This window comes from Lathamus discolor, chromosome 5, assembly GCF_037157495.1.
Source record: "Lathamus discolor isolate bLatDis1 chromosome 5, bLatDis1.hap1, whole genome shotgun sequence".
NCBI lineage: Eukaryota > Metazoa > Chordata > Aves > Psittaciformes > Psittacidae > Lathamus > Lathamus discolor.
This window is the reverse complement of record NC_088888.1, coordinates 112,781,553-112,805,852: the sequence shown is the minus strand read 5'-3', so window position 1 is coordinate 112,805,852 and position 24,300 is coordinate 112,781,553. Positions and strand designations below refer to the sequence as shown.

Below are 24,300 nucleotides of genomic sequence, written 5' to 3'. Positions count from 1 at the left end.
TACTATTGTAAGGGAAATACAAAAAAAAAAAAAAAAAAAGATGCTTTACGCCAGTTTTGCTTGCCAACACCTACAAGGAAAACCAGTGATCTAGTATGTAACCCCAGGATTACATAAACCAGCAGATGACTAAACTCCTCTCTAATTCCAACACATTACACCTGTTTCAATTCTGATCACAGCACAGACTGCCTATTCAGTGCTTGCCCAAGGATAAACTTCTGAGCATATGCAAGACCTAACACTTCTGGCATAAGAAAACAAAAACCATTTAAGTAGTTCCTGGCTTCGTATTCTTCCCATAACACAGTATTATTAAATCTCTCAATAACAAGTACCAACTCTTTCAAAAAGAGTTAACAATCTTTAATGCACAATTTAAGAATCAATACTCTTTCAGGATCAACCAGTATCAGAAAGAACTATAACTCAGAAGAGATTTAAGTTACTAATGAATGATAAATTAAGGTAACACAGCCCTTCAGACATACAGCACAATAGGAGAATTACCCTATTCTCCTGAACTCCAGAATTCAGGAGTTACTGGGGTAGAGGCCTAAAAGAACACCAAACAAAATAACCTGTCCAAGATGAAGTCTCCTCTTATTTAGGTACCACAATACTGAAGTTTGTCCCACAGTAGAAACAAACTGTGCCACTGGCCTGATTTGATTTTTCCTATCAAGCATCTGGAAGCTGTTTAGTACTGGCAAAATTACCCCTAACTCCAGATATACATTTTGACATATTCAATCAGAACCCACTGTGCGCAAATCTGATGGAGGCACCTGGGAACATCACTGTATGACCCTAAGTATGCTGGATTGCTAGTCAGGATTGCATTTTCAAGCACTGCTTTAATGAAGACAAGCAGCCATCTCCAGTTACTTGATGCATTGCACACAGGTAAGTTACACGGCCTCATGCTTCCTGTGGAAGCAGCCCAGAAGCAGTGTTCTCTTGCAGGATGTCTCGTAAGGCACCATGGAACACACCACTGCTTAATTTATTCATGGCAGAGACCCTGCCAATACCCACAAGACCTGCCAAGTCATTCCTGCCAGACTTTGCATCCTAGACACTATCACCGGCAAAAGACTTATGAACAGTGCTCCAACGCACTGTTTTGTGGATGTAATGAGCTATTTCAGTTCTTACCATGAACCTGAAAAACTGGTAACATGGTGACCCTGGAGTTTCCCCAGTGGCTGTCTCTTTAGCTGGTTCTGACATTTCCCTTCATTGCAGATCAGAGAGGACGTTTCCATTTATAAGCATTAAATCTGTGTTGCTTCATAGGCCAGTGGCACTAAATCTTATATATATATAGTTTGAATCTCATACTTGGTTTGAACAGGAAGTAAACTTGAATGCTTAAACCCTAGGCAGCTAGAAGTGAACAACATTATCCAAGTGGATGAGCAAAACAGCCCCTAGCATCACCCTAACTCAAACTGGTTGACAAAGCAGCCCAAAAAAAATTCAATTGCACTAACAGCCCTGACAACTGGAAGGAATAGCTTTAAAAAGAAAAGCTGTCAACAGGACACCAAACTAAAACTACATCAACACAATACTGGTCACCACTGCAGAAGAAAAATTCTCACCTTTGGCCTAAAGCTTTTGTATTCCCAGATATTAAACAAGCCTTCTTTTCTGAAAGAGTTTACAAAACAGGTTTTGCCCCATAAAGGTAGCATCCTTGGTATGCCAGAAACCTTGGGAGGATAGCCAAGGTGAGGTACAAAGATTTGACAGTCAGAAAGAGAGCCTTCAGCATCATAGCCTAGAAACACAAAGGGAATAATTCTCTTGATAAAAGCATTAAGATTTTACAGCTTCAAGAAGAGACACCTGTGTTTTAGCAAACAGATATTCACCCAACATATCCAAGTCTCTGCTCCTACATAATCCCCAGGCAACAAATTTAACTTGATTACTTAAAACAGCCTTATATCCTTTTATTTAAATGTGTACTTCAGCTGCAGTAAGGTACCACTTTTGTGAACTAAGGTGAACTGTAAAATAGTCTGAAGCAACAGCTGCAACTTCTCTTCATTCACCTGGACCTTGACATTAACCATCTTTTCCCACTTGGAAGTTATCAGAACTTTAGCAGACCTCACAGTGTAAGCTGCAGCAGCATTCCTCTGCCAGCACAGAGCATAGCCACCCCCAATCACAAGTAGACAATACAATCAAAAGCTTACATACAATGTGTCTGTTAAAGCTCATAACATCTTGTTAACAGTATTCTGGGCCCCCAGAAGTCAGTTAGCTCAGGACAGAAGATTCATCTTAGTCCCTAGTCAATTACTATTAGATTTCACTTACCAGTAGAAATAATAAAAATAAAGTCCAGAGCACCAAGTTGGGGTTTTCGGTTGGTTTGGAATGGTTTCTTGTAGGTTTTTTATTGGTTTTGTTTGTTTATTTGTTGACTAGCCAGCCTAATATATCTGAAAGCTCCCAACCTACCTAGAGAAAAGACCATCATTGCAGTGAATCAAGCACTTTAGAGGGCGGAGAACCACAGTGTTGACAGCTGTGAAGGAAACTTGATCCATCCAGAAGAGCTGGTTTGATAACTTCATGCCCAAGTTGCAGAAAATACCTTTCCCTTCAAGAGATTTTAACTACTTAGCAATTACCAGGACAGACATTGCACAAGTATATTAACTGTAGAACAAGTGTTACTGCTCATCCCAAGAGCACAGTCAGCATATGCTAACCTGTCACATGCTCCTAAGCAGATGTCAACCTTTTCAGTCCTGTATATCACCTTCTGGCTGCTTATCCTGTTACTCTGGCTAGTCATTCTCAGGCAGCACTGGAGCTCTTTAGAAGCCTTTCTAGAAAGCTTCAGCATCCTAGACACAAGGATCACATTCTACTTCCAAGAACTAATTTTCCAGCAGTCTCTCAAAACAACAGTCAGGGCAAGAAATCCCACTTCATAGTCCACTTACCTGCAATAGCTGCAGAAGCATTTTAACAAGTCCTGTAAGTAATTCATAAAATAAGCAAGTTGATAGCACTGTCAAGTCAGTCCAGGAATTAATGACATTCACAACCTGAAGCCCTACTCCTTTATTTTCCCCACCTGCCCCAGCACAGTCGTAGCATACTACTTGAAACTCAGCATTTAAGTGGAATGTCCTAGGGCCCAGTCTAGGAACCACAAACTGCTCTAGGTTTTTGCAATAGTCCAGTCCCAGCAAATCCAGTATAGGAATGGCTGAGGACTAACTTTAGAAGAGGTGGCATTCACAGAATGACTACCCCTACACAGGAGCATTTCTAGCCAACTGGAAAGTAGGTTTGGACTTGAAAAGACCATGACAGCCTTCCTGTATAGGTCTCCATGATACGCATTCAGTAATGCTACAGATGCAACCAAATCGACAGACTTTCATTGGTTTTGGCTTTTCTTTTTTTCTTTTTCTTTTCCTTTTTTTTTTTTTTTTTGTTTTCTTTTAGTATCTCAACACTTTAGGAAGTCTGGTTCCATCCCAGTAATGGAATTATGGACACAGCACATCCACCTCATACAATGGCTGTTCCAGAAGCCTGGCTGATGGCTTCTTGCACTGCATGCAGAACAGCAAGGAAACACTGACTCCTGCAAGACTAAAGACAGGCTGGTATTAACTCACTCACAGGGTTGGTCTCAATGCTGCTGAAAATTCCAAAATGCACACAAGACTAGATCTCAGGCTTTTAGTACGTAACAGAAAAGCTTTCACCTGGCAAAGCATATGGCAGCAGAGCTTGTAGCACAGTGCTGCAGGCCCAGAAAGCCACAGTTACATTTTTCTTTTTCAAAGATGTTCATCTGATCTTTGAAGCTTCTGTACTACTGTACTGACATACTCCAGACTACAGTCATATCCACCACTCTGGCTGGAGCTAATGCAAGATCATCATTAATTGGATTTGCCATCCATTCCGGCCTGTTACTATGACCATTCACTAATTATTCCCTACTTCGCTTTGGCTTCTTCCAAACTGTATCATTAAATTAGATCACATGAGCTAATGAACAGTTCTAACTATGCATAATTACCTCCTAACCCAGGTTAAGCAGGTTGGGAGACATAAGAGAAACAGTACTATAGAGCAAGACACAGAAGCAGACAGACTTGAAACAAATACAGTCAAGAGAAGATACTACCATCCAGTTTCCCTGCAAGCTCTTCACTACACTCAGCAATAACTATAGCAGGACTACGACTGACACTCATCAGCTAAATATCAAGAACAAGCACCATTTGTTGAAATGCTAAGCCAGATTTTGAGAACAGTAGCTTCTTGTGTATGTACAGAGTATTCCAACTGAACTCAACTAAATAACCCATTTCTTAAAGTATGAAGTGAAATGAAAAGCTAATTCCTGCTTCCCTTAAGTACACAGCTAGCAGCTGATGACCTATTTGTCCTGCAGTGTATGAACAGTCAGCTCAATCTGCAAGCTATGAAAATAAGAGATAGCCTACTTTAAATGTGAATTCCTCCCTTTAAGCACATTAATTGAAATAAAGTACCAAGACAGTTACCTTTAAGTTTCAATCCAAATACAACTTGAGCTCTTTTAACTCATCATTCACATTCTTTCATGATGAAAGCACATGCTAATTGCTAAACTCTGTTGGTTTTAGATACAGTACAGGGTTTTGATCAGCAAGCACTGAATGACAACTAGTAATTGTTTTTCTAGACAGGGGGGTGGACACAGACAACAGTACATAGATGACGCAAACATTAAATAAATTTAAATTACATTTTCTTTTGTGGCTAAAGACTTGGACTATGAACAAAGTCTAAAGGAGTAACTTTCATTGATGTAGACAGCTTTCATCAGTACTCCTTCCATTTGCTCTATCACAAGGAGTTACAAAGCCTCCACACTGTATGTCTTCAAGCTGATAGTCTTAATATCTTGTTGGTACAGAAACCTGCACTCTGCTAGAAGTCCAACTTTAAATCAAAACTGCCAGTACCCCTAGATACTTCAGCTCTCAGCATTCCTGAATTACTTCCCTGGTGCTCTACAGACATCACATGCTTGCATCCATACAAAAGCAATCCAAGTCTCCCGCTCATAGTTCAGTACAGATGCATGATAGGTTCTCCCACATACCTGAATGGTAAAGCAAGCTGAAGCAGGCTACGCTAACCTCAAGCTACCTGGCTTGAAATCTTGTTCTACATCCATGGCCTGAGGGAGTTCACAGCTTGAATCAAAAGCTTAAAATAAGTTAGCATGAGGAAACTGATGCACTACATTCAAATGTAATGCATTCTATCAGAGCTTCACCTAGGAAGTTTTCCTGTGACAGAAAGGAGACAAAACGCTTAAATGTTTCTTGTTCTGGTGTAGTGAACTGAGGAAAGTGTGGGCATGTGTGAACTGAGTTCCAGAGTGTAGGAAAAAAAAAAAAAAAAGATTAACCTTCAAACCTTATTTGGTAAGGTAAAAAATCTGGCACATCTAGTGGAAAAAAAGAAAAATCACTACATTTAAGTCACAAAATTGTCCTCCCCTTTCTCCAGCAACCCTACTCCATGCAATAAACTCACAGCAAGGTCTACATTAAAGCTATGGGGCTACCACAGACCATAACGCACCACTGCTTTCCTATTGCTGACCAGCAAACACTGCCAAGTAGCTCATTTTAAGGCCAGAAATAATTAAATGTTTTGAATATTTTGACTATAAATAGGACTGATGAGCTAAGTTCCAAAGACTTGTTTGGATATCCAGTAAGACTGACAGAGCAGTAGAAGAGAAGACACATTTAACTCTCTCTGTTTCTTCAGGGCAATGCGATGCTAAGGGACAGATCTAGAGCTGTTACATAAACTGTGAGCAGAAGCAAAAAGTACCCAAAGCTACAATTCTGCCAGGGAAGGGGAAAAAGGAGATATTCTGATGACCTAGATACCTATGAAGCATCATAACTAATCAAACAATAGGCCTGTCAACTCCTAAGTGCTTTAAAATGCTTCTCTGTTGAATGGTCTGCAGGAGCAGACAGCTCACTCCTGTGCAAAATGCTGAAACCCTGACAACCTAGTAAGCAACAACAAAAAAATGCATACAAGGATTGCTAATATATATAAATATATATAAAAGGATTCTGAAAGCACATCTCGAACTTGGTAACAAAGATGTTTTTTCACAGCTACAAGGAAAAACTTGAAGGGTAAGGATAGTCACAAAGCATGCTTCTTATCCTTCTTCCACTCTGCCTAAAACTCACTGCTATTATTAGCACACTCACTGAAGGACCTAACAGGATCTCTACCCACAGTAAAGTTCACCAGTATTTTTCCAGCCCCCTCAAAGAATGCTGCTTTAGAATGCTAAGACTAAGGCACATGAAATCACTAAAAGGCCTCTTCCTCACCTTTTCTCCCCTTTCCTACCCATCCTCCAAGTTTATTGAGGATGGGAATGAGAACACACTGGATCTGACAATGCCTTTGTTCACCACAGACTCTGGAAATGGCAAGTGACCACAGCAGGCCACACAGATTTAGACTAGGCAGACTTCTGCTTGTATTTCAGAGTGATTGTATTTAAGGTTGCTGCTCACCCAGAATGATTCAGTCTGTATTTTCTAATTGGTCTAGCCCATAACCATATTTTACATACCTTGTATGTATTCCTCCTCTCAGCAGCTGGTAATTTAAACAACGACCAGCTAACCCAAACCAATATTTTGAGTAAGAAGGATAAGGAGGAAAGAATATGGCAAGAAATGCCAACTGCAATTACCCCATATTTGAACTTTACATTTGCAGCCAGAGTAAGTTTAGTCACGCATCTGCATCTGTACCATGGCCATAGAGAACCTCAGCAGCAAGTAAAACAAGTACTTTTGCTGTACAAGGAGATATACCAAAGGGCCAGTTTTCATACTCATCTCCAGGATAAACAAGTTGTCAGTCAGGAACACCAACAGGTTTAAGGAAACAGAGCAAGCCAAAGAGGCTTTAGTTTTCCTTTTTGATCAAATCATGCTTCTAAAAGTCTGAAGTTCCTAAGCAAAATGATCTTTTAGCCCAACCTCCAATTTACACTCAGCTTTCCACCTCTCAAGTTCTGCAGCTAAGGGAGCCTCCCATCCAGCTTTTCCAGCACTGAACCCCATAATTCTGTTTTAATAGTAAGTTCTACAATTCATTTCAAAGAATAAAGGGCAGAGACTGTGTTTGCTTTAGGAAACTGCCTTCTCAAGATCACATAGATAGCAAAACTGATAGAGTAACTACCTTTAGACACCTTCATGGAGTATTTCAATTCCTCCTCCCTCTCCCTTCCCAACTATGCTTCACTTGGTACTGTCACTAACACACCCACTAGATGAAAGGGAAGTATGACCAAGGGAAACACAACCTTAACCAACATAATTAATGCCCAGATCAACAATGTGAATCTGGACAGGAAAAAAGGCCCCGCCAAATCACATTTAGGGATAATTGAGCCAGGGGAAATCGCATTTTGTATGCGTTCATTTTATCTTCAATGGAAGAAGAGATTTTTCTCACATAGCTACAACAGAAGCAGCTTTCATCACAGTTCCTGCTGCTATGAACATAGAGCAAGAGGCCTGGGCTGTCATATCACCCACAATAATCAATACAGCACCTAACTAATGTCCATATACTTCAGAGCACCACCTACTCCCCACAATTCCCAAGTCTCTACCAGACATCACTGGTGTTGCTGCACAAAAGTCATTAGCTAAGGCAACAGCTCAAAGTACATTTATTCTGCCAACAGGACGCTGGAGGTAGCTGCCTCCTCCTCTCTCCCATGTTGCCTCTCCAAGCCTGTTTCACCAGTAAAGCAAAGCCTTAGCCACCCACTTACACAAGAGCTCTCCCACTCTTTCCCATTTCCAGTACCACGCAGTACCACACTGCCTTTCCTGCTAATTTTACCACATATCCAATGCTGCTGAAAGTCAACTAAATAAACCAAACCAGCAGAAGTAACAATCCAATATGAACAGTTTTCTACAAACTGTATCACCTCAGTAACAGTCCAATGAGCATCTGAGCAGAAGAAAAAAAGCTGAAGAAAAAAAAAGAAAAAAAAGCAGAGCCTCACAGCTTCACATGTGGGGCACAGGGTCAGCTCAGCTGTACTTCTGACCAGGACCGGTGCCCTCTGCATTGGCACCATTGTTCTAGGTCCAGGTACCAACTTATCTTTGAACAAAAGAAGGTGATGTGCTGTGCACTTTACAGCCTCTGAAACAGCTGCACCAGCACAACTGAGGGGGAGGCACAAGCTGCTTGACTGGATGCTGGTGCCAGAATAGAAGCTCAGATTTGTGACTACAGCCCAGTTAAGCTGGAAAACTTCTCCAGACTCTCAGAACTCACAAGTACAGTTAAGAAGCATGTTCCTGTGGAGACTGACTTAGTGATATGTGATAACACTGCAAAGATGGGTGGACAACTGGGCTGTAACTGGATCTGATTGGGTGTTGCCAAGGATTTGTCTAGATCTGAAAGTGTTCAAGTTTAGGCTAGGCTAGCCAACACATTTGTTAACCTTCACTTAACAGCAAAGTTTCCTTCCTTTCCAAATAGAAGTTAGCACTAGTTTCAGTTTTGTCAGCAACAGCCTAGAATGTGTAGCTAGTGCGAAGACCTTGAGCTTGGCATAGTCCTTCCTGCACTAAAGGAGTAGTCCCTTGAACGTTCCTACTAAACATACTGTAACTGCCAAGAGCTGTTTCTTCTAATCTACTGTTCAGTAGAATTTTGAGTTCAAAAATAACCAGTTAAACTGTTTCAAGGATGCTGTAAAACGCTTACACTTCAGCAGCTCAGTTCCACGTAACACGCACCTTCGTATCAGTTCAAAGGGCTTAAGACTTACCTAAGCTTCTTTAACATCATTCACAACACTTGCTACCACAGAAACCTCAGCCGCTGCTGCAAAACAAGGGTCTTAATAACAGAAGCACTTTAAAGTTTAAAACAGCCTTTTTCTGGACAGGAAAAGCTATTATGTGTACACTAATGGCTGCCGGCCACTTAAGCCTAGCGATGAGTATAGTAATGAGGGTCAAAAACAGACAGTAACCCCAGAGGTAAGGCAAAACAGACTGCCCTCCTGAAAGGAGAAAATGCAGAAGGGGAGCTGGTTACCACTTCTCTTTATATCAAGTTTTCAAATTAGATTGGCTAGTTGTATTCAGTCTAACTGCTTGTCTACAGGACAGCACACCGTATCATACGGTGAAACTATAAATGGGTTAATATCCCATCTTTCACTTGGGTGGAGAGCAAAGAGGGAAATACAACTGTCTGAAGGTACATGTTTAACACTCCCCTCCAACCATTTAGTCTTTGTAAATCGTATTTATTGTCTCCATTCTGAGGGTCCATGAAATCTTTCCTTAGAGTGTATGGAGGTCATATACTGGGAAAATAAGTCCAGGTTTTAAAAGGTGAACTCAAAGAGAGAACGTGCTGCTCTTTAAAGCTCACAAAAACTTAATCTAGTCAGTTCTAATGCACTACAGAAATAAGTGAACAACAGTTTAGACTACAGAACAGCTCAGTTTGATATTTGATTAATGAAACAGTGATATGTCTGCAACACCAAGTACTTAAACTGAGACTCCAAGAATAACATTCAGTCTATCACAAGCCAACTTCCAACCTCTTTAAAAGCATCAGACTGCATTTTAAGGGTCTTCTCAAACAAGCAAAATTCCTAGTAGCTTCTGAAGGTTCCACAAGTATTTAATCACATCTGCTATATTAGTGTGGATAGTGTGTTTGGCTTTCCATTGAAAAAAATAAGCTTAGAAGTAGAAGCTGCATTTCTTAATGCCCCCTATCACCACTATGTTTTGAAGGATATTTTACCTTTTAAACCTCAGAGCATAACATGTGTTAAGCTTTCAGTAGCTACCTATTTCTACAATACTATTAGCTCTTGAAAACACCCTAGTTCTGGGCCCCAGCCCCTGAAAGCATTACTGACTGCACTCTTCCAAACAACCTCTGTACCAAGAAGTCTGACATACTAGCACTCAGAAAGATTTCCTTTTAAGTATTTCATACTGCATTCCTTTCCTTATCCCCATGACAAGCTTAAGACTTTGTTGCTTGGAAGATAAAATGGTAACTGCCTTGAGGGCAGCTTTTAAGGCCATGTTTAGAATCACACTGCTGTTAACAAGAACAATTCCTTACTATTAATTCAGAATTACAAAATATTTAAGAAATTATTTCTCTTAAAAACAAGATAACTTCTTGTTTTAAGAAAGTGATTTGTTTATATCAAGAACCTTAACCTAATTTTCTACAGCAGTCATTTTCACTACCACTCTATGTCTTTAATACATTAAAAGAAGCCAAGCTTCTGCCTCAATGCTTAGCAGTTCCTGCACTTCAAGTTTCCTCCCCTGAAACCAGTACTGTGACCATTTCCACATGAGGCACAGGATTGATAGATGGCACCTTTCCTTTCCCAATTGTTTATGGTTCCCCAAGTAGATCACACTATACAGACCAAGATAAAAGAAGAGCCACAAGAAAAAGCCAGAAGACCCTTTATTACATTTGCCCAAGGAGCTGAAAACACAGAAGGGGTTGAGGAGGACAGAGGAATATGACACAAGATGCAAGTTTGCAAGTAGTAGTGTTACAGGATTATGCTTATAGAGACACTTAAAATAACTGCACTTATTCTTCCACTCAGCAGTACCACCCTGTTAGAGAAGATAAGAGGGGAGAACAACTTTTCCAAGGACACACAACATACAAGAAGTAGTCCTAACACATCAGTACAAGCAGTTGACACACGTTTCCAACAGGTTTCTGTAACTTAAAAAAGAAAACGAACCAACAAACCTTGTTGTCCTGGAATCTTTATACAACACATTGTATAAACGATTCTCAAAAGACACTTCAAATATTTTACTGAGACCAATAAGATCCTCAAAATTCAACATGACTATCTCTAAAGTGAAGGAAGAAAAAACATTACTTTACACTAACTACAGACTGGAACCTGATTCTGATCTCTCTTGAGCAACAGCTACATAAGAACAAATTAAATTCTACTCTCAAATATCCATTTACTAGAAATTACATTCTATACTCCATGTCTGTAGTCTGTACAAGATCTTATTAGCTCAAGCCTTCAACTTCACCACCTTCCAGGGTTTCGTTTCTATTCCAGTCTTAAGAGAAACCTGCCAAGACTTGCAGCAGCACACAAACCCCACCTTGCCACACAATATCACTGGCATGTGGGGCCGAAAACACAATCAGTCTTTTGCTCATTGTCTGCGCTGAAAAATAAAGCTGAAATACACTTAGAACAAGGAAAAACATACTAGATCAGACATCTCCCCTTCTAGCAAAAGCACATCAGAATATCCCTCATACCATACACAAGCCATAAATAGAGGCCCAGTAACCCAGCTGTAAACTGAGTCCCTTCCCAAAAGGCACTTTGTGCAGTCTTACAGCTTTGACAGCTCTCTTGCCTGTTCCTCTGGGATACAGAGGAGCAGGGCAATTCTTTTAAAAGAAGATGGTCCTTCACAAATAATTTCTGCAAAGACCCAAATGGACTTCTCTTTCACATTTTATTTGATTTCCTATTAGGAATTATTATATTTGATTTCCAATTAGAAATGGACTTCTCTCTCACATTATATTTGATTTCCTATTAGCTCTGCTCATAAGTTCAGCACGGTGGCATCAAACAGCCATTCCAATACCCAGATTACCTGTGTTCACTCAAATAACCTTTTTCAGACTGCCTTGGATGCTATATTGTTTAGTAATGCCATCTTTGGGGTCAAGCATTCTGCTTTCAATTTCTCCAACCTTAAAGAGGAGCCAGCCACTAACCATTATAAATTTAGTAAGCTATTTTTTCTGTTTAGTTAATGGGAAAGGGACAAGAGCTATTTAGCTTCACATATCACACTGAGCACAAGGATCTACTTTTCTCACACTAGAAAGATATACAAACTAGTCTTGTTACTTCAAGGAGTAACGTCCCCATGGAGCAGCCAGAAATCTCAGTGACAGGACCCCAGGCAAACTAACTAGATAGCTCTAGCATATGCAAGCCCATGAACAACCTGCTATGGAGGCAATTCATTAAGTGAATTTACCAGCTATGGCACTATAATGGCATCCATACACTCCCTCCCAAGCACAAAGGGGGAGGATAAGCTCCTTGATTTGCTGCAGATCAGGAATTCCACCTAAACACCTAACAGGTAGTTACTTGCCTACCATTTATACCTTAGATCATCTCCCAGTAACTCATTTGTACAGCTACAGAATACAATGGATGCTACCTTCAAGTCTTAAGAGATACATTCAGTCAAGTAAGAATTAACAGTGGGGGAGGCAAAACAAATCTTCCAATTCCTCAGATTTCATTCCAGGCTTTTTAAGTGGGCAGATGATCAACTTCCAAAATTTAAATGCCTTCAGAGTTCCTCATATTGCACGCATTCAAAAAGCACATTCAGCAAGTACATGAAATCTTGCTTTCCTGGAAATGAGTGTTACAGAAAATTTGTTAATTTATTTCAGAAATAAATAGAAGTTAAAGGTCAGACAAGTTGGCTACCAATGCTCTCAGAACATCAGTCCCTGTTACATATTCATTTGCTGCAAGAAGTTACTTGATTATAATCCTTTACTTAATAGATATCACTCATTTCATATCAGTCATCTCTTTGCAGGTAACTGAAGTATCAGACAATCTGAGTGATGTTTTCAGATATATTTCAAACTTGCTCATCTGTCTGTTCTGGTGTTTCAGATACAAACACCATCCCCACAAATGTATTCATGTAAATCAACACCCTACAGAGCACTGTGATGTCAAAATCAGCTATAGGAGGCAGTACTCATGTTAAGAACAACCTGCCAAAAACCCAGGGAAGTTACCTCCATCCTTCCTTCAGAACATCCCAAGAATGCTGAAAATGTTTTGAGAAAGAGACCCAGTCATTCCCTAGTAAGAGTAAAGTCTTAAGGACCAATGTATACAAGTACTTCTGAAAACTTTCAGTTGATTACAAATGACAAATACAGCAGTCCTGCCTATGCAGAAGCTTAGAAAACATTTCTGTGCCTTTTTCACCTTAGACAGTTGCCATTAAAGACAAAACCTTAAAACAGTAACAACTGGTGTATTAAGCTTGGGAAGTTAATGCAGGATTTAGCAAGAAGCTGGAAAATGCACTCAAACTGGCAACTTGCAGAACACACTGTAAGTGCATTCTGCAGCAATAATAAAGACAAGGAAACAATTTAACCTGATTTTAAAGTTTAAAACTTCCCATTCAAAGACTGCCATGCCAGGATATCAACAATTATCCGAAGGACAGGGCCTGTTCATGACTGCAGTGCAGTAACAAAAGCAACTTCAGGTCTAACTTTTCTGCATAAGGTGAAGTTTAGTGAAACTTGGCAGTACTCGTCATGAATGTCCTTGGAACAGTTAGAAACGTACATTTTAGCATAGTCTGTAGACAACAGTCAACTGACAACAAAGTTAAAACTAGTTTCACCATAATGCTGAAGTGAAACCTGTGATGCAGCTTGTGCTGGAGATGAACAACACTGCAGTTGAATATCAAAACATGAACAACACAGAATTTAATTTACATGTATTTCCATCTGCTTATTACATCTGTTTTTACAGTTGGGCAAAACAAAGTCAGAGAGAATGCAATACCACCATCAGGAGATAAGTGCTCTATCACACCAGAGGAAAATCCCCAGCCCTCCTCTCCTCCAACAGACACACTCTTATCCAGTCTAGCCAGCTTTCGGTAACGTCCTTATTCATATTAGGACAAGGGAAAACAATTCCTCATCTACCACAGTATCGCACCCCAGTGGTAATTATAATATATTCAGTAAGCAAACATTAATTGCTGATATTTAACCAAAACAGACACTGCAGTTAGTGTGAGATGCCTGAGACATATCAGCACTCCTCCAAGACCTGGCTCAAGCACTCCTATCCACCCAACATGAACAAGAGCTACTTGGCCACCTAAACTAGCAGACACTAGTTTTTAAAGAAATGCTTTTATGATAGTTGAAGTAAAACTGTTCTGTGCTAGGACTATTTCAGAAATGTCTTTAAATTACAGTCAGAAGATGAGAAGGAAAGAATACAGCCTTCCTCAATCCCACTCCCTGCTTTCAAAAGAATTTTAGTTGAAATGCACGGAGCTATTGCTATTATTTGAGGAGGAACTGTAACACCATTAGTGGCTTTAGGAAAAGCTAGAACATAACAGCTGTTAAGCAACACTTAGTAATGGTACAGGAGCAGTTACAGGCCTCTCTTGTTACATTCTGTGTAACTATTCCAATCTACGACTGTTTTATTTTGTTGTACAGAAAGCTCTTCTGCAAGCAGGCACAGATCATCCATAGCTGTACATGCAAACCCTATCAAACCAGTTGTTCCATGCCTTTAGTACACAAGTAACTTAAGAGACATGCACACATTTCCACCACTAATGATGACACAGCTACCTTAAAGGCCATTTATTACTGGTGTGCTGGTGCTTTTATGACCCTAAGAAAGTTATGCAATCATCTAATGCTTTGAGATGATTGAAGTACATAGTGGTGAAATACAGAGAACCATCAAAGAAAATTCAGCAGTGCTGGGTTTGGAGGCGAGAAACCGGTATCCAAGCAGTAAAGGAGTACATCATGTCCTCGATGTCAATCTCTGGACTCTTAAATTATTAAGATCCCAAAACTGCCAAACACAAACATTTCCACATGCTCAGAAGTGTTGCCTTTTCCTGCCTATAAAAAGTCAGTAGAGTCACCACTCCACACCTGACAGTTTATAGCATGGTTAGATTTCCCAGTCTCTAGCTGGCTTACGAATGAAGCAACTGAAACCAATAGTGGCACATGGCATCTGTTAGATTGTGTTTAATCATGCCCAGTCCAATCACTCTGCTTCCAAACTGAGAGTTATACAACAAAGATGTTAAAATAGTTCAGTGTTCCAGTGCAGCGCTAAGAACCTCACACAATCAACTCAGCTTTCAAGTCAGTACAATCCCCACAAGTACCAGTCCTCAAGCATGGTATGGCAGAGGAAGAGTTACAAGCTCTCAGATTTTAAGCTATTCTTGGAAAAATAAGCGTAATAATAATATAAAAAGAATACTGCGCAGACTCCAGCACACCCGAGACTAAACACCGAGCCAGAGACACGTCCCGCCACCACCGGAGGATGCATTACAAGCAAGAACGGCACTGACAGCGGAGCGCACCGGGTCCATACGGAGGACGGGCCAACACGATCAGACACCTCCTTTCCCGAGCTGCCCGGTGCTGCTCCCCTCGCAGGGGCACGCGGCTCCGGAGCCCTCCAGGCTGCTTCGCTCCGGCCCCGCTCGTGCCCGCCCAGTGCCCCGCGGCCCGGGGAGCCCCGGCCGCATTTGGGCCCTCACCCCCCCCCCCTTCACGTCATGTACACACGGGCGGCCGGGCCGCGCCGCAGCGGGGAATAAGGTCACCGACGGCCGGGCCGCGCTCCGGTACGTGCCGCCGTGGGCACAGCGGGAGGCCCCGGCGGCGCAGGGCGAGCGGGGTGACCCCGCACCGGGAGCCGCCGCGCCGGCTTCCCCCGCCGCCCCTCCAGAGCCAGACGTGGGGGCTGGCGGCCGCCCCCGCCATTTTGAGAAGAGGGGGGCAGAGGGGGGAGGAAGGAAGACCCCGGGGCCTCCCCCGGCGCCGCCCGCCGGTAGGGCCCGCGGAGCAGCTGCACGCCTCCCGCGGGCAGCCCCGCCACCGCGCCGGGGGCACGCGTTACCTGCCGGTGCGGGCCGTTGGCGGGCCGGGCCCGCGCGCCGCGCCGCGTCCCTTTCCGCCATCTTGTCCGGGTTTAAAATTAACTCGCTGTGACGTCAGAGCTCCGCCGAGAGACCTTTATCGCCCGCCGGCGGTGGCGCGGGCAGAGGCGGGTCCTAGCGCCGCCGGCCGCCCGCCCAGGGAGGGGCGGGGCATGCGCCCTCACAGCCCCACCGAGGGCTCCCCCCCTCGGTCTGTGGGGCGGGGCTGTACGGCTGCGGGCGGCGGGCAAGGGGCGAGGGCCCCCGCGCTGTGGGGCGAAGCGTCCTCGGTGGTGGAGGCACACGCACCCCGCACGCCCTCACCACCACCAGCCGGGCCGTGCTGCCCGGGCCAGCCCCCAGGCTGGCGGGAGGGGTGCTCCCCTGACGGCCCTGCACCCCACCTCAGATGTGGAGCGTTGAATGAGGGGCCGTAGGAGCAGCAGCGTGATAGGGATGGAAATGCCATACCCCCAGCTGCACAAAACGCTTTCAGGGCGAGAGTCCCGTTAAGGATTCCTCACGCTGCGCTGCCCTTTCCCACCTCTGTTGGGCCAGAGGACAACACGCCCATGGGGACAGCCAGGAAAGTGACCCGAGCGCTCTGTGCTTCTGGCAGGAACACCAGCTCCTCGCTCTTGAGTGCTTCCTGCTGCTGCTGCGTTTGGGCTGGAAACGCACAAGAGGACAGCTCCGAATCGGAACAAGCCACACAAGTTCCCAAGGGACCAAACATTCCTGCTTGTTTCTGGGTTTTGTGAGAGCCTTGTTCCCCTAACGCACTGCTGACATTACCACGTGCGTTCAGAAGGCCAACTATGAAAGCTAACTGCCTCTACTTAACAAAGGTTTTAGGTCTGTGAGGTTTCGTATTGCTAAAGGTTATGCAAACCTTGACAATCAAATTGATTGGTGTGACCTTGTTCCTGGTTACAACAACGTATTTGGCTGATAAATCAGCTTGTGAAGTGAGCAACAGCATTACAAAACCCCACCTCACTATGGTAATGCTTTCTGTAGAAACCATTTGCCTAAAAGACTTGAGCTGTGCTAACTTATTTGGTCCTGGAGATGCAACGTTTGAATGACAACAATCCAAAAACAACCCAAGTTGGGTTCTAAGGTGGAGGAAAAGCTTCTGAGCAAAAAAAAAAAAAAGCAACAGGCTGCCCTTTCACCTGGAAGTGCTTCCCAACCAACCCTTCTCCAAACCCTCTTTTTGGCCCTTTACTACTGAAGTAGCACATAAGGGTCATCCTAACACTGGGGTCTGTCACACTTGTTTCTATGCTTACAGTGGCACTCCTTGCCTCAGAGAGTTTAATGTCTAAAAGACAATAAAATGTCTAAAAGATGCTGTAATCACAGCAAGGGAGAACTGCAAAAGGATACAATGATCAAACTAATACATTCAATTCTAGTTATGCCACCTGTGTTAATAAAATATGCAATGCTGTAAAACTGTCTATAACTTTATTTTTTTAGATTTACACCAGCATAAGTGGAATCGGGATTCAACCCCTTTTTACAGAAGCATTGATATGAATGCAAGGAAAAAAAACGCTGCCGTTGGCCTTTTGCAGTTTAATACTCTCTCTACTTATTTGGATAAAATGATTGTCCCATTGTCTGTCTTTCTAACCTTATGCCAAGTCAAGAGGAAAACCTTTCCTGACCTCAGAAAGAAGGCAGAGCACACTCTACATACAGAGGTATTTCAGAGATACACAGGAAATCAGGCAAACATCTGCAAGTAAAAGTGCACTGAAAGCCAGAAACAGTGTTAACTGATAGACTTCAGCTTCAGCAACTCAGTAAGAAACTTTAAAAATGGGGAAGAAATACTAAAGAAGTTTTCCAGCTCTGTTGTTAGCAAACAGCCTTGTTTCTGAGCAAGTCTGGAACAGTTTACAGGGAGGAGAGTTTGAAATAGTTCATATACAGACAGATTTCTGCTCCATGCAACAGGATTTGCTGCTGCTGTAACATGAGAACAGAAGTCAAGAACTTGGAGGTCAGAAAGCTCAATCTAAATTCTGCAGGAAGGAAGGAGACATTGAGTACTGCATTCAGGTCTGGGGTCCCCAGTATAAGGACATGGACCTGTTGGAGCAAGTCCATGAAGATGCTCCAAGGGCTGGAACACCTCTCCTATAAAGACAATCTAAGGGAGTTGGACTTGATCAGCCCGGAGAAGTCTCCAGGGAGACCTTAGAGCAGCTTCCAGTACCTAAAGGTGCCAGGTTTAGACACAGCCCCAAGGCAGGGGCTGCTCAGCCACTCTGCTGGGAGAGTTATCCTCTTCCGCAGCCAGAAGGCAAGTTGATCCACCACAGTTTCTCCTGCCTTTCAAGACAGCATGGGAGGGGACAGGACAGTTCCTGACCCTTGCCAGCAGAGGCATCCACTGGACACTAGAAAAGGCTGGATTAGATGCAGGTTCCTTATGCCTTCCTGTATAAAATGCTTCTGTGTCCCTGCCAGCTGTCCTGTGCAATGCTGCTGGGTTTGTTTAAGGTGACCAACATGATGACAGATCTCTAAGTCAAACACCCACCTGAAGCATGCTGAACACCACTCCTGGGCTGGGGAACAGAGCAGTCTTCCATTCTGAAGGGCTGAGGGTCCTGGGATGAGCTGGAGAGATCTCTATTGGCAGTGTAGCACTTACCAATGTCTTTCCTAGTTTGCTTCAGTCCAACCTAGTGACAAGGTGTGTCTCAGTCTTCCCCGTAGGCTACACAGTGCCACATTCCTCTGGGAGCTGAGGACAGACAGTAATGAGATAAAGGTGGTTCTTCTGGCAACCCCTACTCTCTCCAGCAATAAGGTGCCTCCCACCTCTTGGCTGCAGTCCCCAGGGCCACACAAGGCTTCCCAAGGGAGAAGAATGGGGATACTAGGAGTGGTCAGCCCTTCAGTAGTGAACCAGCGCTAGCACTGGGAGCAGCCAGTGCAGATGGTGGTCAGTGGCCTTCCCACCAGACACCAGATGCAGGGAGCTGCATCACTTGGGCAAACCTGAGATTTCCTAACAGTCTCCCAGTGAGGAATCTGCCTGGATCTCAGGCTTGCTCCCAGAGACAAACATGTGCCCCCCTCCCCAGTTTGAAAAAGCCCTATAAGGCAACTTGTCTTACTTTTCTCTGAGAAGCACCCAGGCTGCAGAACCACAGCTCTACTGCTCATGAATTCACCTTGTCACAGCTTCCCACCTCTTCCAGCTGGAACCCTCCTCCCCTTTGCACCGTGCCAGCAGACATTGGAGGCTGTGCTGGTCACCAAGCTTCTGCCCTCTCTGCAGCTGGATCCTCCTGTTGACTCCCTCTTCCCAGCACCAATCCCTGCCCACATGCAGGAACATGCTGCTTGGTCCTGCCTGGGCTGGCTGGTGTTTGCCTCACCACCTTTGCAAGGATCTCAGCCCCATAAACAAACAAGCTGGGTTTTCTATGAAATTTTCTGATATCCACCATGCCCCAAGAGCATCTCCCTCAGATTCAGGGGTGCTTTCCTCTGTCACAGAGGTGATCTAAAAGTTACTGTGCATCACAAGCTTGTAGCTACCTCTGCATGTTTGCATGACCTGGAGCTCGCCCAAGAAAAGCCAAGGTGGGACTCAGCATGGATCCAAAGCTGGCTGTCCTTCAGGTTTCCCTGCAGAGATCACCAAGGAAGCAGAGAGGCTGTTTGAGAATGAAGGCAAAAGAACAGTTTACCAAATCTCTTGAACCTGCAGCTGTCCCACATACCAAGATGCCTTTTTAGCTGGCAGCAGCCCCTTGCATAGCACTCATTTATAGCAAGCCGAGTGGGAGACACATCCCATTCTCCCCTGGTGATGACTCAAAGCTGCTCCTCTGGGAGGGAGGAGGAAATAATGAATTTTAGCTGTTGTCAGAGCAGCTCGGAGAACGTTGCTAGGCACCAGCTGCAGGAATCACCTGCAAGTGCTTTCACAGGAGGGGTTGGGCCGGAGTGCCAAATACCTTTGAAATGGGCATAATTCGTTCTCACCCTGAAGGAGCTATTGCACAATCTTCCCAGGGTTAAGGGTTTAAATCAAGGGACTGTGGCACTGCCGGGGAAAGGGCACTGGAGAGACTCTGGAACCAGGAGCCATGTTTGCCTGTGTTAGGGGAGCTCTTTCTTTGGAGGTCCCACAGGTGTGAATGGGAGCCTTCTCCTTCGTCCTCCTGTTTTCCCTTATCAGGGAGATTGAAGTCTTCAAAGGATTAAATGGCTAAGTGGTTTTCATCTGCTCCTAGCAATGAAGCTCTGTAGCCAGCTGAAGCTTTCATTTGCAAGCATTTGTTCAAATGGACTCCTATCCTTGGGGTGTGTATAAACAGTGCAATTTCCATCTCACTGCGGTGTAAGAGCACAAGATGTGGCTGCATTTAAAGCCTGTGCTAGATATCAACTCCAGTAGAGGCTGCAGTTCTGCTTTGAGTGCCAATACACCTGAAAGCTCTGGGGCTGCCCCACTGCAGAGATGGATCTGTCTACAGCCAACATGCTGCCTCCAGCCTCACCTGGAGGACATGTCTGTCTGTCTGCTGCCTGTTCTGTTTGACCTGCCTCTCTACAAATGAGACCAGCTCTGCTGCTGGGGAGCATGCACCCACATTAGATGCCAGGATAGTGAAATGCAGTTCCACACAAGATTTAAACTGCTTTTTCTCACCTGTCCTGAGCATCTCTAAGCACCTCTGGGGCTTGGGTCCCATTGGTGGCATTTCCTGATGATTCCTTAGGCCATCAAGGCCACCACAGAGAAAGAACTTTTCCACACCCCCAGATCCTAGCTCCCAAATGTCTTGTCCTAGAAAAAGAGTAACTGTTCCATCTGTCACTGTGATGCCCATCAAATGTTTTGCAGAGATAATCACACCAACCACTGATCCTGTATGACCTCCCTCCAAGGCACAGAGCTGTGGTCGTCTCTGCTTATACAGACAGCACTTGGCTCAAGGAAGGAGGAGTCTCCAGTGATGCTTACATGATCAGTGATACCATGCTTCAGTCCACAGTACTAGTGCTTCCTCTGCATGGTGCAGCATGCAAAGTTCAGGTTACCAGAGAGAGTTTGGGATGAGAGAAAGTACTGCACCATCACAGAAGCATCAGTGTTAATTCAGTCTCACTTGGGAAAATGCTGTGTAGACAGTTTATTCTTTAATGTAATAAAATAAGACTGATTGCTTAGTGTGCTGCGGGTATTTGCTAGGAAACACTCCTATCAGCTTTTAGAAGAGGATACTTGTCTTTACAGCTGAAGTGATCTTTTCTATCACAAGCCAACTCCTCCTCTTTGAAGCAAAGCATCACTGTGTGATACTGATTTGAGTGAAGTGGCGCACATTTACACCTGAGGAGGGTATTTTGCACTGAGCCCTTTGCAGGCAGACCTGGCTCCTGGTTGCAAGTGGGGATGAGTATAATTTCCCTGGCATTCAAAAGGTGCTAATTACACAGCAGAGCTTATTTGCTTCCTTTGAACCTACCTGACTTTGGCTCTGCTGGGTGAGATTTACAGGTCCTCACAAGGAAGCAGAAGGCTTATTCCCAGGGTTTCACATGGTTTCTTCCCATGCAAGTCCAGACTAGCTGCATAGAGGTGAGTTGTGCTTAAAAGCAGGATCTTGCTGTGAATTCCCACAGCATCAGAGAAGATGAGCTGCAGCTCTCATTGTCCTTTCCTGGAAGGCAAATTGCCTCCAACACAGGCTCCCACACACACACTTGAATGAGCTTGCATCAGCCCATTGCTCCACCAGGATGGGTTTGGATGCAATTGAGCCATGCAGTCACAGCCCACCCTGCCCAGCTCAGGAGTTCTAGTCTAGTGCAGGCTGCCTCACCAGCAGCTCAGGTACCTAAAAGACATGGTAACTATCAGCAGGAGCTGACATCAGTGACAGCCAGTGATGGCAGCATCTACAGGAAACCCCAGGTCAGATGAGGACCTGAGCTTCTCCCACCAGCCGTGGGGACTTACAAGAGGGCACGTGAGGCAGCAGCACCCTGCAGGGCGGGGATGACTGCTGTGCTCTGCCCTGAACCAGTCCTGGATCTGAGGCATGATGCTTAACACACTGATGAAACTGTCTGGATCCAGCCTCTGGCATCAAATCAAAGCCTGGGGCTGAGTCTAGACATGAAGGACAAGACCAGTTTCGCCATCTGTGTTTCCATGTTCAGACTGGAACATTGGAACTCTGGGCCAAGCTAAGAACACTGAGCAGAATATGCCACTTAATCTGACTGGAATAATGTGTGAATTTAACTAGATTTAATCTACTCTCAATAAAATCTGTAACACACTGTAGGAAGATGGCATTTAATCTTTCTCCAAGTCTCTTTGTATGCATCTGAGCACAGGGCCCACAGCATAGCCATGGGCAATTGCAATGAAATGAGAACCAAGTTTTAGCAGCACCCAGAGGATGGGGCTGAGATCAGTGTCCTGTCACCTTTGGATTTGTGTCGGTCTGATTCAGAGATTCTCCTGCTCCAAAACCTCTCTGTGTGACATGGGGAGGGAATCATCACAGGGGCTGGTACTGACCAGCCCCAGCCCTGTTCCCAGGCAGCAGGGCTGGTGTTGATGGGGTCCCCACGCTTGTCTTGGTGCCCTCAGGAACTGAAGAGAGCCACACTGCTCCACTGGCTCCAGGGGAGTTTCAGCAACTGCAGGTCTCCCCTTGCTGAGCTGAGAAATGCACCCACATGGGCCAGGCAGGCACATAAAATAAAGGCAGCCATCCAATGCCACTGAAATGAAGTGCACATGTCCTTTGGGAAAAGCACAGTGCCACGGTGCTGCTAGCACCTGCTCATCGAGAGCATGGCTGGGTCCTCCAGGAAGACTGCACAATGGATTCAGGTGCTGTCCTGTACACTCACTCCGTGCCAGCTTGCTCTGTGCACCCAGTCCACCACAAAAAGCACAGCATTGCACTGACTTTGATTGCATTTAGGTAGTTTGACAAAAGAAGGCTCCAGTGGCTCATTACAAGAAAAATGTAAAATTATTTGGAAATATTAATCAGGAGGATATAGAATCATAGACTCACAGGAAGGTTTGGGCTAGAAGGGACCTTAAAGATCATCCAGTTCCAAACCCTGCCATGGGCAGGGACCCCTTCCACTAGAGCAGGTTGCTCCAAGCCCCGTCCAGCCTGGCCTTGAACACTGCCAGGGATGGGGCAGCCACAGCTTCTCTGGGCACCCTGTGCCAGGGCCTCAGCACCCTCACAGGGAACAACTTCTGCCTAAGAGCTCATCTCAGTCTCCCCTCTGCCAGGTTAAAGCCATTTCCCCTTGTCCTGTCCCTACAGGCCCTTGTCAAAAGCCCCTCTCCAGTTTTCTTGTAGGCACTCTTTAGGCACTGGAAGCTGCTCTAAGGTCTCCCCAGCGCTTTCTCTTCTCCAGGCTGAACCAGCCCAGCTCTCTCAGCCTGTCTCCGTAGCAGAGCTGCTCCAGCCTTTAGAGCATCTTCATGGCCTTGTCTGGACTCACTCCAACACCTTCACGTCCTTCTTATGGTGGGGGACCCAGAGCTGAATGTGTATTTCACAAGTGTGGAGTAGAGGGGGAGAACCCCCTCCCTCAACCTGCTGGACACGCTCCTTTAGATGCAGCCCAGCATGCAGTTGGCTTTCTGGGCTATCACATATTTTGTGCAACTCCAATAATGTTAACTTGTGAGAAAGAGACAAATAGCAAGAGGAGAGGGAGAAAGCAGTTTATTCCTTTCCTGATTCTGCCTGCCCTAGATAAACGCAGCCAGGCTAAAGCAAAGGGCTGGAGGTTTAGCTGCCCAAACCAAAGGCAAATTCATTCGAGATCCAGGGATTAAGATACAATCATTTGATCTCTGATTAAACAGTGGATGAGCACCACAAAGGATAGCTTAAAACATTTGGAAAGATGTTAAGGAAAATCAAGCAGGATTAAATAACAAAATAGCTGCATTAAGCTAGAATGCCTCCCTGGATCACAGGAGGCCAGGCAGCAAAGAGCCTGCTGGCAGGAACAAGCAAGCACGCTCTGTGCCACTGCTCTACAGCATCTGGGGGCTGTGTGACTGTATGAGAAGAGCAGGGCATCTCGCTGCCTGGCACAGGTGAGCTCAGTGTGTGTGCAAGTGATGTGGCAGAGCCGGTTCCACCATAGCCCCATCAGTCCCATTCAGGGCTCTCTGGGGATGGCACAAGGGCAGCTCAGCATCCCCGCTGTCCCGGAGCTGCCTGAGGGATGGAGCAGAAGGAACCATGGCTTTGCGAGCTGTGTTATGGGAGGAGAGGAGCACCAGAACCGCCACATGACTGTAACTCTGGATGAGGGATGTTTGGCAGGTGCCTCAGACGCTTCACATCACCCCAGGCCCCTGGCACTCCCACACCAG

The 24,300-nt window shown here is 44.7% G+C and overlaps 1 protein-coding gene across 4 annotated transcripts in view; it reads right to left on the bottom strand.

The window, feature by feature from the left end:
• The window catches only part of ATL2 (atlastin GTPase 2), a 46,973-nt gene extending 27,258 nt beyond the window's left edge, over positions 1–19,715 (bottom strand). Inside the window, exons 1-3 of one of the 4 annotated variants that reach the window (XM_065682128.1) lie at positions 19,640–19,715; positions 19,455–19,544; positions 18,445–18,651 (exon numbers count right to left, since the gene is read on the bottom strand). In XM_065682128.1, coding sequence (XP_065538200.1) covers positions 18,445–18,496 — 52 coding nt within the window. In that variant the 5' untranslated portion in view covers positions 18,497–18,651; positions 19,455–19,544; positions 19,640–19,715. Of the gene's footprint in view, positions 1–15,868; positions 16,003–18,444; positions 18,652–19,454; positions 19,545–19,639 lie in introns of those variants that run through there. The other 3 variants (XM_065682129.1, XM_065682127.1, XM_065682131.1) reach the window with 3 other exon arrangements.
• Positions 19,716–24,300: the final 4,585 nt, after the last annotated feature.